The sequence below is a fragment of the Spermophilus citellus genome (genome assembly GCF_964194105.1).
Source record: "Spermophilus citellus genome assembly, chromosome: 3".
Taxonomy (NCBI): Eukaryota; Metazoa; Chordata; class Mammalia; order Rodentia; family Sciuridae; genus Spermophilus; species Spermophilus citellus.
Genome location: NC_138184.1, coordinates 106,552,114 through 106,569,339, shown reverse-complemented (window position 1 = coordinate 106,569,339; position 17,226 = coordinate 106,552,114). Strand labels below are relative to the sequence as shown.

The following is a 17,226-nucleotide window of genomic DNA, read 5'->3' as shown; positions in this document are numbered from 1 at the left end:
CCTAAAACAAGAGATCAAGTTAGTAATTAAAAAAAAAAAAAAATCTCAAATAAAAGCCCAAGATGAAAAAGCAAAGGTGAATTCTAGCAAATATTTTGTTTCCAGTGCAGGGGACTGAGCTCAGCTGGGCAGGCACTCCATCTCTGAGCTACAACCCCATTCTCTATCAAATGTTTAAAAAAGATTAACATCAACTCATAAACTTTTCCAGAATTAAAAAGCTTTCCATTTCATTCAATGAAGCAGTACTACTCTGATACCTAAATGAGAAAAAGAAATCACACCACAAAAAAATTCTATAGACTATATACCCTTTTATAAATACAGAAGCAAAAATACTTAACAAAATCCTACCAAAGTCCAAAACTATATAATAAGCATTATACACCAATCAAGTATAAGTTAAAGAATGCAAGTATGGTCCATACTATAAAAATAGAACATAATATCATTTTAATAATAATAAAAAGAAAATGTCCAGGCACAATGGTATATGTCTGTAATTCCAGTGATTCTGGAGGTTGAGGTACGAGGATCAAAAGTTCAAGGACAGCCTAAACAACTTAGCAAGGCCCTAAGCAATTTAGTAAAACCCTGCCTGAAAATAAAATAAAAAATAAAAAGGGCTGGAGATTTAGCTTAGCGGCAAAGCCATTCTGGGTTCAACCCCCAGTACCCAAAAAAAAGAAAAGGAAAAGAATAAAATGCCAGGCACAGTGGCATTAACCTTAGCAACTTGGAAAGCTAAGGCCTCCCAATCAAAAGTCTGAAGTCAGCTGGGACAACTTAGCAAGACGGTTCAAAATCTAAAAAAAAAAAAAAAAAAAAAAAAAAAAAAAAAAAGCTCTATTGGGGAGCACTCATGAGTTCAATCCCCAGTAACAATAACAGAAAAATAAAAATAAACTACTAATAAAGAACAAAAAATCACACCTATCTGCAGAAACGAAAAAAAAAAAAAAACTCTCAGAAAATCTAACACTTTTTCATGATTTTTCACAAGAAAAACATTTAATTATGACAGAAAAGAACTTTCTCAACCAGACTAAGGTGAAATTTTTTTTTCCTGGGGGAAAAAAATTCCTACAGCTGGCATTATATTTAATGGCAAAAAGACTGAAGCCTCCCAGGAGAAGCCTGGCATTATATTTAATGGCAAAAAGACTGAAGCCTCCCAAGAAGACAAGAGTATTCACTTTCACAACTTCAATTCAACATTGTACTGGAGGTTTTACATTCAATGGCAATCAAGAAAAAAAAACCTGACATAACAATAAGATTGGTTAGGAAGACTAAATCCACAAAACAAGTTTTCAAACTAATAAAGAGGTTAATCAAGGTTGTAGAACACAAGATCAATATAAAAAATAAATTTCTAGATTCCAGTAACAAACACTGAGAATGAAATTAAGTAATTTCATTTGAACTAGCATCAAAAAGAACAAAATAGGGATAAATTTAGCAAAAAAAATGCAAGATTTTTATATAAAAAAAGCACTGAAATTTTCTGAGTACATTGTTGAAGAAATAAAGAATACCTAAATAAATGGAAAGACATTCTGTGTTCATGAATAAGATTTAATATTAAGATGGCAATACTCTCAAAATTGATGAAAATCCCAGCTCACTTTTTCTCAGAAACTGAAAATCATTTGGAAATGCAAGGGATCCAGAATATACAAAACAATCTTGTAAAACAATGAAGGTGGAAGACTCACACTTCATAAATTTAAACACAACAAATATCTGCAATCAACAGCATGGAAATGGCACAAGGGCAGAAACCTAAATAAATGTTATAGAATTCAGAGTTCAGCATAAAACCTAAATAGTCCCTGAAGACAGGTGTGGTGGTGCATACCTGTAATCCCAGGTACTCGAGAAGAGGCTGAGGAATGAGGTAATAAATTCAAGACTAGCCTTGACAACTTAGCAAGACTCTGTTTCAAAAATAAAATAAAATAAAAAGAGCTGGGAAGGTGCTCAATGGTAGAGGACCTCTGGGTTCACCACACACACACACACACACACACAAAAAAAAAAAAAAAAAAATCACTGATTTTGAATTAGAATTCCAAAACAATTCAATTGGGGGAACAGAATAGTTTTTTCAAAAAACTGGTGAAAGAGCCACATGCAAAAGAATGAAGCCAGACCCCTGCTTCGCACTATTTAAAAAAAAAAAAAAAAAAGAATCACAGACCTAAATGGAAGAGCTATAACTACATAATCTTTTAAATAAATAAATAAGATCAAACAGGTTCTTAGAAATGACATTAAAAATATAATTGACAGGGGCTGGAGATGTGGCTCAAGCGGTAGCGCACTCGCCTGGCATGCGTGCGGCCCGGGTTCGATCCTCAGCACCACAAACAAACAAAGATGTTGTGTCCGCCGAAAACTAGAAAATAAATATTGAAAATTTCTCTCTCTCTCTCTCTCTCTCTCTCTCTCTCTTTAAATATATATATATATTTGACAAAAGACAGACTTCACCAAATTTTAAAACTTTAAACTTCTGTGTTTCAAAAGATAACATCATGAAAGTAAAAAGACAATCTATAGAAAATACATTTGTGACTCACATATGTGATAAGAGACTTGTATTTACATATATAAAGTCCTCTAATAATGGAAGACTAAAAAGAAACCCCAGTTGGGCACTGTGGCACACACCTGTAATCCCAGAGACTGGGGATACTGAAGCATAAGGATAGCAAGCAAGTTCAAAGCCTGACTCAGCAACTTAGCACGCCCATCTGAAAATAAAAACAAAGAAAGGTCTGGGGATGTAGCTCAGTGGTAAAGTATCCCTGCATTCAATCCCCAGTACCAAAAAGAAAAAGGAAACCCAAAATTTAAATGGGCAAAGAAATTAAATGATATTTCTCCAAAGATGATATAAAAATGCCCAAAGCATATATGAAAAAGTGTTAAACATCACTAATCAGAGAAATACAAATTATCACCTCATATCTATTAGGATGGCTACTAACAATAAAAATTTAAAAATCAGAAAATAACAAGGAAGTGGAGAATCTGGTTCCTCAGGCAGGATCGTTGATTGATAAAATGATACAACTTTATGGAAAACATACAACCTTCTAAAAAATTTAAAAAAAGAACTACCACATTATCTGGCAATTCAACTTCTAGGCAAATATCCAAAAGAACTGAAAGAAGGGTCTAAAAGAGATATTAACACATACATATACATAGCAGGACTATGCACAATAGCCAAGAGGCAAAAGCAAGCCCAATGCCCATCAACAAACAAATGAACAAAATGTGTTATACAGGTACAATGGAATATTACTCAGCCATAAAAAAGGAAGGAAATCTGGTTGCATACTACAACATGGATGAATCTTGAAGATATTACGCTAAATAAAATAAGCAAGTCAAAAAACACAAATACTGTATGATTCTACTTATATGAGACAATTAAAATAGTCAAATTCATATAAACAAAAAGTATGATGGTGGTTAGCAAGGACTGGAGAAGACAGGAAAAAGAGAAATCTGTTTGTTAATGGGTATAGTTTTCAGTCTTGCAAGATGAAAAGGTCCTAAAGATCTATTACACACCAATGTAAATACAATGAATTGTACACTTAAAAATGGTTAGGAGGATAAATTTCTATTCGTTTTTTACCATGTTAAAAAAAAACAGGCAAAGGTATGAATAGATATGTTAACAAAGACAAATAAACAGCCAATTAAAACATCATGAACTATTTCTTAACATTATTAATCATTATGAAAATGCAAATGAAAATCACAATGAGATATTACTTCACTAGTTTAGCTATAATCAAGAAGAGGAACTAAGAAGTATTGCAAAGAACATCAAACTGGAAGAATCATATGTTGTTGGTAGCAATATAAAATGGTTAACTACTTTGCAAAACAATTTAGCAGTTGTTCAAAAAATATAGTTACCACATGAGTCATCAATTTTATTCCTAGGTATACCTAGAAGAACAAAACCATTCAGTTCACACTAAAACTCTGTACATGAATGTTCAGAGCAGCTTTATTCATAATAGCCACAAAGTGCAAACAATTCAAATGTACCCTCATCAGTGGATAAACAAATTGTGATATAACCATACAATGAATATTATTCAGCCATAAAAACAAATGGGATACAGGTATAATATGGATATAAGCTGAAAATATGATAAATGAATATTTCCAAAGATGACAAGACACAAATACATAATACTATATGATTCCACTCACATAAAATGTCTAGAGCAGGCAAACTCACAGAGAGAAATAAACTCGTGCTTACTCTATACTGAGCAAAAAAAAATAGAATGAAGATTACAGTAGGTTGAAAATAGTCCCCAAAATATCAAATTCTAATCCCAGAAAACTATATTACTTTATTTGCAAAAAGGGTCTTTCAAGATAAGACCAATGATCTTCAGATGAAGGAATTCATCTGGATTGTACAAGTGGCCCCTAAATGTCATGTGTCTTTATAAGAGAAGCAGAGGGAGATTTCACAGGTATACTAGGAGAAGGCGATATGAGGATGGAGGCAGACTGAAGTAACATGGTTTCAAGCAAAAGAACGTCATGTTCACAAACTAAAAGAGGCAAAGAATGACTTCTCTGTCAGAGTGTCCAAGGTGAGGACAGCCATACCAATATCCATCTTTGAGTGGGTGGTGTGGCAGGGGGAAGAGGTTATTGAAGATTGAAACCAGGGGCATTTTACCACTGAACTATATCTCCAATCTTTTTTATTTTTTGAGACAGGGTCTCACTATGTTGTTGAGGCTGGTCTAAGCTCACAGCCCTCCTGCCTCGGCCTCCCAAACTGCTGGGATTATAGGAATGAGCCACCACACCTGACCCATCTTGACTAAGGTGCAGTGAAACTGGTTTTGGACTTCTTGTCTCCAGAACTAAAGAAGAATAAATTTTTGTTAGTAATTTTCTTATAACATCCAAAAGAAAGTAATAAAAGAAGTGACTACTTAATAATGGTCTTTTAGATTGAAAAAATGTTTTAGTGAATCTTACAGGACATTATCCCTTGATTAAAGGAAAACATGTCTAGCAATAAACTGGTGTGACCCCACCACCCAACAACTGATAGTAAATTTTCAAAGCTCCCGCAAAGACCCCATTCATAACATAAGTAATTAAGATTATAGTAATGATGCAAGCCAATCTAGCCAACAAATATACTTAAGCTAGTATCAAGTAGCGTCAATTCATAAATCTGTATTCCACCTGGAATAGTTATATTTCGCAGAGTAAACAACCTATTATAAAGGACTTGGAGGACCAAATTAGTTATGAGTAGGGTTACCATATATCTTGGTTTGACTATATGAGTCCCAGTTTAACCTGTTTTGTATATATTTTAATAATCCCATTTTTCATTCATTTTTAAAAAGTACATCAGTTTAGATAATAAATTCAACTTAGTTATAGAGATTCTGGAGATTGTAAAATTCATGAAAGCACATTCCACACAGATGCCAGATGGGCCCTGTCATGAATCTCTATGTATCTTTTAGCTCTCTACTACTGGGAAGCCCCCACGCAGAAAAATACTAGTAAGACTTCTTGGGAGTATCCACATTTTTTTTCCCCAAAACTTACATAATACCATTAGGAAGTCAAAAGTTGAAAGTTATTATTTTTTGACATACTGAACTGATCTTAAGGCAATACTCCTGCTTTAGAATTCCCAATCAAAACAGAGAAAGGAGGGAGAGATGGGGAATTTTTTTATTTTTTTCTTAAAGAATTTAGGAAGAAATTGTTACTCTATGGAAGGAGATCATAATGGATTCTGTGTGTGGTTAAGCATATAAAGTCAGGGACTGGAGACGCAGCTCTGTGGTAGATGGCTTGCCTATCATGTGTGAAGCTCTGGGTTCAATCTTTAGTACTGAGAAAAAAAAAACTGACATAAGTTTGGTAATGTTTGATGTTCATTGCTTTATGGTGAACCATCGTTATAAAATGTATTAAATCAGTAGAATTAAAACATATTCCTGTCTAAAAGACTGAGAAACAGAAATAATACAAACAATGATATAAAGCATTTAGTTTTGATAAGTCTCTTGACCAAAGAGAAAAGGTGGAGGGAAGAATCAAGGTGGTGTTTAAGAGGAATCGAAGTACATCATTCATTCAACTAAAATTTGGTGAGCCGATTCGATTAACAGTCAAGAGCTAGTATAAAAATGTATCAGTGATCCAAACAAAAACCCTCTCTTCAGGGAGCTAATTTTCTGTTAGAATTAATCAGTAAATAATAATTTTTTAAAAAAGATAGTTATCTATACGCTAGTGAGAAAAAGTAGGAAATGAAGGCAGGTTGATATTTATAGGACATGGTTAGGAGTATTTGGGAAACAGTATTCTAGAAAAGGAAAACAACACAAAGGCTAAGAAGGAGCATACTTAACACATGTTAAGAACTGGTCAAGAAGATAACAGGCAAGCCAATGATAAGGGAGACAAGTTAAGAGATGAGGCTTTTTAAATGTGCATTTGTGGTCAATGACAATTATAGGAACTCAGATCATATGGGCCATTCTAAGTTCTCTGGCTTTTACTGAGTGTGATGAGAGACTGCTGAGATTTTTAATGGTGTGACTTTCATTTCAACAGGATTGTTCTGGCTGGTGTATGGAGAAAAGACTTTAGAGAATAACAGTGGAAGCAGAACACAAGAAGCTGCTGAAATAAAACAAACAAAAGATAATAATAGTAACAGGATGGAGAAATAAAGATACTAAGGAGTCAAGATTCTAGATAAAATCTTGAAGGGTCACAGATTTGTCTGACAGACTGCACATGAGACATGAAAGACAGGACATATAAGTGATGATGTTGTGCCAGCAAATCTATGAGCAGAATTCAGAGAGATATGGAGAAGACATCCAAATTTTGGAATCTTCAATCTGTAGTATTATCTAAAACACAAGTCTGATGACATAACCCAGGGGAAGAGGTCTAAAATCCAAATCCTGAAGTATTCCACTTTTAGAGGTCATAAAGAAAGAACAGCAAAGGAGATTAAGAAGCAGTTAATAACCAACTGGGTAGGAGATGAATCAAAAATGTGAAGCATCCAGAATTCAAATAAAAAAATTTTTTAGGAAGGAGGAAATGAATCTGATAAATGCTGCAGGTAGATCAAATAAATCAACTAAAACTAACCACTGGATTAAGCAATGTGGAATTAATTGATGACCTACACAAGAGTGGGTTAAAGAGAGAACTGGAGGGCCAGATTCTGTGACACGCCTGTAATCCCAGCTGCTCTGAAGGCTGACAGTTCAAAGCTAGCCTCTGCAAAATCGGGTCACTAAGCAACTCAGTGAGACTCTGTCTCTAAAATATAAAATAACATTGGGGATGTCGCTGGTGTCGAGCACCCCTTAATTCAATCCCCTCGAGGTACCACCGCCCCCCTGCCAAAAAAAGATTGGGAGAATAGAAAATACAGGCAACCTAAAATTTTCCTAAAAAGGAAAATTTACTTTCTTATGGACAAGCAAATATGAAATAAAATAAATAAAGGGGAACATAGCATCAAACAACAGATTCTCAAGGAGAAGTGACAGTAAAATCAGTATGTTTGCTATTAAAATTATCCAAAGCAACAGAAAACTTAACCCAAGATAAAGAGGAGACTTGTTGGAACAATATGCTGAATAAATAAGTACACAAGTCTTTGTTTCATCCATTGTAACAAAATGCCAGAAATCATATGGAGAACAACTGGAATGGTGGATAAACAGGTACAAGAGCCAGCCTCTCTCATGGCCCCAGGGGAACCCCACCTCCTGGTATTCACACTGTTCTGCAGCCCTTTCCCACAATGTAAAAGGTTGGCCTGTGCAGAAAACACACAAAGAAAAAATGATGGGGCTGGGGATGTGGCTCAAGCGGTAGCACGCTCACCTGGCAAGCGTGCGGCCCGGGTTCGATCCTCAGCACCACATACAAACAAAGAAGTTGTGTCCGCTGAAAACTAAAAAATAAATATTAAAAAAATTCTCTAAAAAAAAAAAGTTAAAAAAAAAAGAAGAAATGATATGTCTCTTCAGATATTAAGTTATAAAAAAGACACTGCTTCATCTTAGGTACAAGCTCTCCCAAATTAACTCACTCTAAGGGAAGCCAACTGGTATGACATAAGCAGCCCCATGGACAGGTCCAATGAGTAACTGAGGCCTCTTGCCAAGTAAGAGATTAGAAGCAGTTCATCTAATTCTAGTCAAGCCTTCAGAGACTGCCAATCTAGTCAAAAGTTTAACTGTAGCCTCATGAGAGCCTAAGCTAGAATTGCTAGCTAAGCCACTTTTGGATTCCAAACATTCAGAAATTATGATGTAATAAAAATGTGTTATTTTAAGCAACTAGGTTTTGAGATGGTTTGTTAAAATAGATAACTAGCTAATACAATGGTTCTGAGTTGTATTCACAAATCTGTGGGCACAGAATTTACCTATTATCTTGCCTACTGACCTGGAAAAAATTCTGCTAACCTCCCCTGTCAAGTCACATACAATTTACCTAATGAAATACAGTCTTTAAGAAAAAGAGTATAAGTGAGTTTGGTGGCACATGCCTATAATCCCAGCTAGTTGGGAAGTTGAGGTAGGAGAATCACAAGTTCCTGGCCAGAGTTAAATCCTAACTCAATATAAAAATAAAAAGAATGGGCAATGTAGCTCAGGGATAGAACAACCCTATTCAAACCCCAGTACAATTAAAAAAAAATTAAAAAGTATAGTAATGAACAAGTTAACTCCACTTTAACAAATAAAAAATTTTCCCTAAATGACCCATTTTAATGCATTAGCTGAAATCTTAGGGTATGTGTACCAACCCATGTTAGCCTCACAACATAAGTCAGCCTTACATAGCTCTAACTCTCTATGGTGCTTACTTTTTCAAGAAATGAAGTGAAAGAATGCTGCAGCCACCACATTCTCCTTTAAGAAAGCAATTTAGAGGGCTCCAGAATATTTAAATCAACAATCGCCTGAATTTATCATACACATTCAGATTCCCTCAAGAAACTCTAAACAGTAAGTTTTAGCACAGGAGAGAATGAAAAGGAAAATTTAATTGAGAAAAGAAACAACCTTGGTCCTTATGATACAGACTTCTCTCTTACCTCAAACGTAGACTGAAACTTTTTAAGAACTTGAATCGTCCAAGGAGAAGGTCACATCCTTAAGGCAACCAGAGAGAAGGATTAGGGTTACTTCCATGTTTCAAGGATATTTAATATCCTGTTGCCTACTTAAGATTGCCATTTAGATGTTTATTAACCATCTCATATCTAATCAGAAAAGAGAATTCAATTACTTTCCCCCAAATCTATTCCTCCTGTCTACCTTAACACCCCATCTGTAAACTGCCCAAATTAATAATGGCTCACTGGGATCCAGTGGGCTGCATTAGCCGTCCAGAAGGCCCACAGTAAACAAACAAACAAGAAAAATAAAGAGGCACTGCGATATAGCAACGAGTCCAATAAACGGAATTTTAAAACGGTTTAGACAGGCCTGCAGAGATACAGAATGGGGGGTGGGGCTGGAATTACAAACTGGTTTATGATTTTTAAACACCAAAATTAGGCTCCATAAGAGACCACTGCGGGGCAGGGGAGAAAAGACAAGGCAGGAGGAGGGTGTACAGGCCCCTTCCTCAGGAGGCCTCGCTGGGCCCGGCACCAGGGTGGGGGAGTTCCGCGGGGTAAGGGGAGACCGACTGAAAGAGGCGCCTAGTCAAGTTAAGGAATGGAATGTGTGAGGCGGCGTGGGGCCCACTGGGTCCCCGGCCCCTCACGCCTTTTGGAAGACTTCGGCACTGAAAAGGCCTCTTGGGCGGCGCAAGGCCACCGGACACGGTGTCCGAACCTGGGGGGGGGCTGCAGCGGTGGATTCTCCCTCCCGTTTCCCCTCAGGGAACGCTCGAGCCGCGCTACTCCACCAGCCTTACCGGCGCTGATCAGTGGCATCCCCGTGAAGCCGGCCAAGAAACAGCCCCGAACATGCTGCCTGGGCAAAACCCGCAGCCACACCACCTCCTCAGGCCCCAGGGGCCACCACCGCCGCCAACGCCACAGACGTCTCCACACGCGCGCCCAGGGCGACCTGTGATTGGCTGCCAGGTGCGGCGAGCTCGGTCGGCTCGGCTCCAGGCGCTACAATTTGATTGGTCACGAAGTGCGGGTTCTGCGCATGCGCGCACTCTGGTGCCCCTGGTGGCTAATGGGCACGTAAGGTCGGGCTGAGGAGTATCAGGCCAAGGTTATGGCTGTAGCCCTGAAGTTCTGGGATCTTGGACCATCCAGGTTCTAAAGCCAGGCAAAGCTCAGCGCTGGGGTTGGGCTCACGGTGCACTCAGAGATAGTTTGCCTTCATTGTCATTATTCCAGGTGTGGTGCCCTTTCTATAAAGGCACTGGCTAACTGTCCCAGGCATAAGAAACTTGACCAAGCAACTGAATCTTGAACCTCATGCTCTTGAAGTTGTATCCGGAGCTAACCTGCCAACTGTGTTAATATAGCTTACAGTGACCTAAAAAGAGATTTTACTATTTTTTTCTAACTGAATGAAAAACAACAAACAATATCATTTTGTGGCATGTGAAAATTATATAAAGTCCAAATTTCAAGTTTTATAGGAATACAACATACCTATACCTCCAGGTATTGTCTGTTTCCTAATAAGACAGAAAAATTTATTAATTGTCAGAGACTATATCAAATATTTACTATCTGGTCCTTTACCAAAACAAGTTTGATGCTGGATACAGTGCTGGTGCACACCTTGTAATCCCAGCAACCCAGGGGGCTGAGGCAGGAGGATGGAAAGTTCAAGGCCAGCCTAGGCAATTTAATGAGACACCTCCCTCCCCTGTTTCAAAAAAAATAAATAAATAGGGCTGGAGATGTAGTACAGTGGAAGCTGTACTTTGGGATTCAATCCCCAGTATTAAGTGGAGGTGGAGTAGTTTGCCCACTCTTTGATCTATTTGCAGGTTTTTATCAGTTCTGCTACAAATTTATCTATTTCGGTAATTTTTGTGTGTGTGTATGTTTTTGTTTTTTTTTTTTTTTTTTTTTTTGAGAGAGAGAGAATATTTTATTTTTTGTAGATGGACACAACACAATGCCTTTATTTTTATGTGGTGCTGAGAATCGAACCCGGGTCCTGCCCATGCTAGGCAAGCGCTCCTTCGCTGAGTCACAATCCCAGCCTTGTTTTTGATTTGTTGTTGTTGTTTAATTGGGGAGTGAACCCAGGGATACTCTACCACTGAGCTACATCCTCAGCCCTTCTTAGTTTTTATTTTGAGACAGGATCTAAGTTGCTGAGGCTAGCCTCTCAGTAATCTTTTTTTAAAGGTTTTGGTTTTATTTATATGTTACCTTCTCCATTTATTTCTTCCACTCTTATTATTTCCTTCCATCCTGTCTCTACAAGGATGTGTTGCTCCTCTTTATAATTTTTTTAGGTAAATGTTTAACTCATTTGTTTGCAAAATCTCTTTTATTTTCCTAGCATGTAGTGCTGTAAATTTACCTTTACTAATTTAACTGTGTCCCACAATTTGGGTATCATAATATATTAATTTTCCTTCAATTCCAAGGAAGTCCTAATTTCCTTAGTGATTCTCACTTTTTTAACCTAGGAGTTTATAGAGTAATGTGTTAAATTATTTTAAAAATCTACAGGATTTTAAAATACTATCCCTTTATCTGTTCAATAGAGTATACCATAGTAAAAATGAAGAGATCTTAGATGTAGAAGAGATATTTACAATGTCTAAGATGTATGTATGTGAAATTATCTTTTGACTGCACAATAATGCCAGTATTGATCAATAAAGACTATTATCTAAACTCTGGGCTTTAAATTTCACTAGTTTTTTTTTTTTGTTGTTGTTGTTGTTGTTGTTTTGTTTTTTTACTAATACCCTTTTTCTCTTTCTGATTCCCATCCAGGACAATGAATTGCACTTAGTCATCCTGTTTCTTTATCTTTTCCAGGTCTGAGACAGTTTCTCAAACTTTCCTTATTTTTGAAGATCTTGACAACTTTAAGGAGTAAAGGTGAGATACTTTTCAGAATGTATCTCAGTTTGGGTTTGATGCTTTTCTTGTGGTTACACTGGGTTTTTAGAAGAATATGAAAGACATGATGTGCCCTTCTCACTAAATCTTAGGGATACATGCCATCAATGGGACTTGTTGGTTTCTCCTTGGTAAAGTTGCTTTCTTTCCCCTTCATACACTATACTTTAGAAATTCTGGCTAACTGTCCCAGGCATAAGAAACTTGACCAAGCATCTGAACCTTGAACCTCATGTTTTTGAAGTTGCATCCGGAGCTAGCCTGCCAACTGTGTTGATATAGCTTACAGTGAATTAAGCCATTAAATCCTGCCTATGCCCAGGACAGGGCATGAGGTCTCCTTGAGGGAAGAGTACATAAATTACTTGAAGTTCTGTTGTAAAAATGATTCTTTTAATTTTAAATTAATCAAAAATAAATATTTTTAAATTCAATGCCTCAATCATAGTAGCCACATTTCTATAGCTCAGTAGCCACATGTAGCATATTGGCAAGAGCAGATGCAGAACATTTCCATCATTACAGAAAGTTCTACAGACAGCAGACTTAAATCATTCATTTCTCAACCTTTCTTCTTTCTAAATATAACCATTCTTCAGTGTTCATGGGAAATTGTTTCCAGAACTCCATGCAGATGCCAAAATCTGTGGATGCTCAAGTCACTTATATAAAATGATATAATATGTGCTTATAACCTAAAAAAAAAGCTCCTGAATACTTCATATTATCTCTAAATTTTTTATAATACATTTTATGTAAATACTATATTGTCTAGGGAATGATGCTGAAGAAGAAAGTCTCTGTGTTAAAAACAGATGCAATTTTTTAAATATTTCTTTTAGTTGTACACAATACCTTTGGTTTTATTTATTTTTATGTGGTGCTAAGGATCAAACTCAGGGCCTCGCATGCTCTAGGCGAGTGCTCCCTACCACTGAACCACAACCCCAGCCCCATACGGATGCAATTTTTTTCCAATATTTTCAATCCAAGGTTGATTGGATCCATGGGTACAGAATCCACATGTACAGAGGGCCAACTATACATGTATTTAAAGATAAATGTCTATGAATTGCTTTAGTTCCATCTCATAAATTTTGTGATTGTATTCAACATTATTGAGTTCAACATTTTCCCTTTTCCACTGAGATTTCTTAGAGGAGCTCTGGGCTATTTATATTGAGGACCAGGACCAAGGTAAAATAAGCAAGGATCCCAGAGCACAACATTAAGGAGGCACTCACTCACAGGTTCCTAGAACCTGTCACTTTTGCCCATTAGGCTCCTTGTTTGCTTCAACCTAGTCCTAGTTCAATTTAGCTGTATTGTCAAATTTCCAGATTTTAGGAGTTTTATAATGATCTTTCTGTCATTAATTTTTAGCTCAATCTCTCTACAGTCCGTGGTAGCTACAAAAAGCCCTACAACTAATATCATAATTAATGGGAAAGTATTGTATCTGAATTTGAGAACAGGGCAAAGATGTCCATGATAAACACTTCAGTACACAAAGACCCTGGAATAGTAAGACAATTTAGAACTCTAAAGCTGAAGAAGTAAACACAAATACACAGACTTACGCAAAGTTACAATAATTAAGACAGGGTAGCATTAGCACAAAGAGAGAGAACTGAACAAATGGAATAGAACAGTCCAGAAACATACATGCAGTCACCTTATTTACACAAAATATTCCACTGCAACAAAGTGGGGAAGAAGTGGTCTTGAGTAAATGCTTTTGTTGATTTAGATATGCTTCTGAAAAATATTAACCTTGATCCTATGTTTTATCACATCATAATAATTCATTTGAGATTGCTCATAACTACATGTTAAAGGCTAAAGAGATAAATTTCTAAAAGAAAACATAGGAGGAATATCTTTATGTCCTTGATAGTAATTTCCTTAATATACAGGAAGGGCAAATCCTGATATACATATTATATCTTTGAAACCAACATACAGATCAAGATATGGAATATATGTAGTGTTCTAGCTGTTTACTTATACCTTCCCAATTGAAAAACAGAACAGTTTTTAAAAGGTAAGAGAGAATAAGACTTGAAGAATATCTAAGTTATAAACCACATGAAAAATATATTTTGAAGATCATTACTCGTCAAGATGCAAATTGAAGCTACAATGTGATACTACAACTTCAAGAAATGGGCAATAGTTAAAAAGACTGAAAGGACCAAATGTTGGATCTGTACCAATGGAATTATCAGTATTGATGATGGTAATATAAATTGTTTCATTCACTTTTTAAAGTATTTGACCATATTTACACTAAAAAAAGCTGAATATGTGCAATTCCAGCACTATATCGAAAACAAATAACTACCCATGTCTTCCAGAAAATATACACAAGCTCATAGCAGCTTTATTCAAAATAGTTGAAGAATCAACCACAAAGTCCATTGACTATAAAGTGGATATATAAGACTGTGTCAATTTTATTTAATGGAATTCTACCCAGAAATGAAAAACAGCATGCTACTATTATATATAGCAAGCATGCATTTCACTTTTCAAAAGTAAGCCAAAGGCAAGAATTTATTGTATGAATCCATTTATTTAAAATTCATAAGTAGAAAAAACTATAATGGTAGAGGTCAGAGTGGTGGTTACTTTTGTAGAGAGGTTTGAGTGGGAAAGGGCATGAAGATTTCTGAGATACTTCTTGACAGTAAGAAGGTAAAGATGTCACGGTAAAACCTGAGAGTTGATCACATTACTGGTTAGCATCAGCCACAATGTACAGCCTCAGTTCTACCTTTCACAATTCCTGAAAATGGGTAGAATGTTTTTAGCCAGAATCCTGGCTGTAGGTACAGAATATCTAGTGTTTACTGACTTCCTCTTTTTAGTTTTCAAGGATCAGTGTTGCTCACAATAATGAATGTTTGTACTTCTTCATGGGTGAGTTGAAGTCTGAATAATAACCTTTGTTCCAGGAGGCAATCCCTCCAGTGGTACTGGCTTTTTAAATGTTTGATGATTCTTGGTTTTGTGCTCTATTTCCTCCTTCGAAGTCAAAAACTGTAGCCGGCACTTGGAACATGAAAAGAGGTTCTTCTTGTTCCAGTGCTTCCAACAATGATTCATGTATGGATTTGCCATTTTAAAAACTTTGAGACAAAACAGACAAAGCAAATTCTTAGTGTTTTCATGGTATGTTCTAAAATGTGTTTCCACATCAGCAAAGGCTGATGATCTGTAACTGCAAATCTGGCACACATAGGGCATTTCCCCAGGCTTATGATTGTCCTTCATGTGTTCTAAGAGAATCTGATCTGTTTTAAATGACAACTCACAAATTTTACAGACAGCAGAGGGCTCCTGAAAAGTGTGTACACTGTTAATATGATGTTGTAGTTGGAAGGGAGTGGGAAACTGTCGATGGCAGTGCTGGCAGGTAGTGTGGGTTTCCCAGCTGTCACCCCTCTGCTTCTCAAGTTCCAAATGATGCTTCATGTGATTCATAAACTTAACATTTTTTAAAACTTTCAAGCAGCTAGAGCATTGAAAGGTTGTGTGAGTTTTCTGTTCTGGCTGCCCATCCCCTTGATGTTGTCCATAGTAAAAGTCACTAAGTAACATGATTAAATTTCCTTTCTTGGTATCAAAGGTCTTGTTTTGACTTGCAAGGCTGGAAAAACCTGTTTTTATCAGTCCTTCAGAGTTATTTCCTGGGCCTGGATCTCTAAGAACAAAAGGTACCTTTTCATTAGCAGGAGGACAAGGAGAGGATGTTCCATTCTGAATGTGACTTGATAAGAAGTGAGTACTTTTTGAAGGTGTACTTATGTCTTTTGTAGGAGAGATATCAGAAGAGGCCATAGTTGATGAATGTGTACTTGGGATTTTATTCCTGAGTTTAGACCTTTTTGGATTTCTGCTGTCTATATCTGAAGTAGAAGTTCTCTTTGAATCACAAGAACTTTCAACCTTGCCTCCTACAGAAAATGCAACTTTCTGTAGACACTGAGTCCTTGAAGGGAACAAATCTGATGAATGGGGAGGAACAACTTGTGGTGAGCTCATTCTATAATCAGGTTTAGAGGAAGACTCAACAGTAATAGGAATATCTATTGAACTCTGTTCAGACTGAGCAACTGGTGTGATTGCTGTGGCCATAGGGGTCACATGCATTGCAGATTGAAACATTTGTTCAGGATCTTGACTGAGATGGCCTTTCTTTCTTCTTGAATATGAGCCTGGGGTGACTCTGTTCAAAATGTTTGAAATAACTGGTTTTGAGTTTGAAATCATCCTGACAAAGAGAATTTCAGCATCTTCATTTGCATGTTCCATCCCAATAAAAATCAACTCAGCGTCATTATCTTTGTCTATCTGATTGGATTCTCTCTGCTGTTTCTTCAGTGGTTTTGGTTCTTGTTCCTCAAGAAAGAAGTGATCCGACATTTTGTAATTGCTTTTTGATTGAAGCAAGTGGTGCATTTAGTTTTCAGAGCTGTCTTTTTATAAATTGCTACCTAAGTGCAATCATGTAAAAAACATTATTTTAAAAGACATCATTTTACCTTATTTAATTCTCCTTTAAACACTGAAGTAACTATTAATATCACTACAATATTTTGCATATAATAAAACAAGTTTGAACTATTTGTGGAGTTGAAGGTAACTGGGTTCGAACTCACGGCCTCCTGCATGCTAGGCAAGCACTCTACTACCGAACTACATCCCCAGCCTTTTGTGAGAAAGAGTCTCACTGAATTGCCCAGGTTGACTTCAAACTTGCCATTCTCTTGCCTTAGACTCCTGAGTAGCTGGGATTGCAGAGTGCATCATCACATCCAATGTGATATAAAGCTTATAATTAACCTTAACAAAATTGACTCTCAAACATATGCTACTCCTGTAATATTCCATTTTTCCCAGTGGTTATCCCTAGATATACTGAGGAGAGTGGTTCCAGGACCACCATCACATACTCCCATCCGGTATACCAAAATCCTCAAATTCCTTACATAAAAAAACTAGCATTTTCATATAACCTATCACATTTTCCTGTATAATTTAAATCATCTCTATATCACATATAAAACCCAATACAATGCAAATGC

The 17,226-nt window shown here is 36.6% G+C and overlaps 2 protein-coding genes across 18 annotated transcripts in view; both read right to left on the bottom strand.

Annotated features, from left to right (window-relative positions):
- The window catches only part of LOC308643165 (zinc finger protein 280B-like), a 122,559-nt gene extending 112,379 nt beyond the window's left edge, over positions 1 to 10,180 (bottom strand). For 15 of the 17 annotated variants that reach the window (XR_014020717.1, XR_014020718.1, XR_014020719.1 and 12 more), the window contains exon 1: positions 9,167 to 9,225. The gene's annotated coding sequence lies outside the window, so the exon portion shown is untranslated. Of the gene's footprint in view, positions 1 to 2,676; positions 2,760 to 9,166; positions 9,226 to 9,996 lie in introns of those variants that run through there. The other 2 variants (XM_081283005.1, XM_081283006.1) reach the window with 2 other exon arrangements.
- Positions 10,181 to 15,052: 4,872 nt separating this feature from the next.
- Positions 15,053 to 15,979, bottom strand: LOC308645239 (zinc finger protein 280A-like; the record flags this gene model as incomplete). Its single annotated transcript, XM_081287306.1, has 1 exon — positions 15,053 to 15,979. The coding sequence occupies one exon, from the start codon at positions 15,977 to 15,979 to the stop codon at positions 15,053 to 15,055; it is 927 nt and encodes a 308-aa protein (XP_081143432.1).
- Positions 15,980 to 17,226: the final 1,247 nt, after the last annotated feature.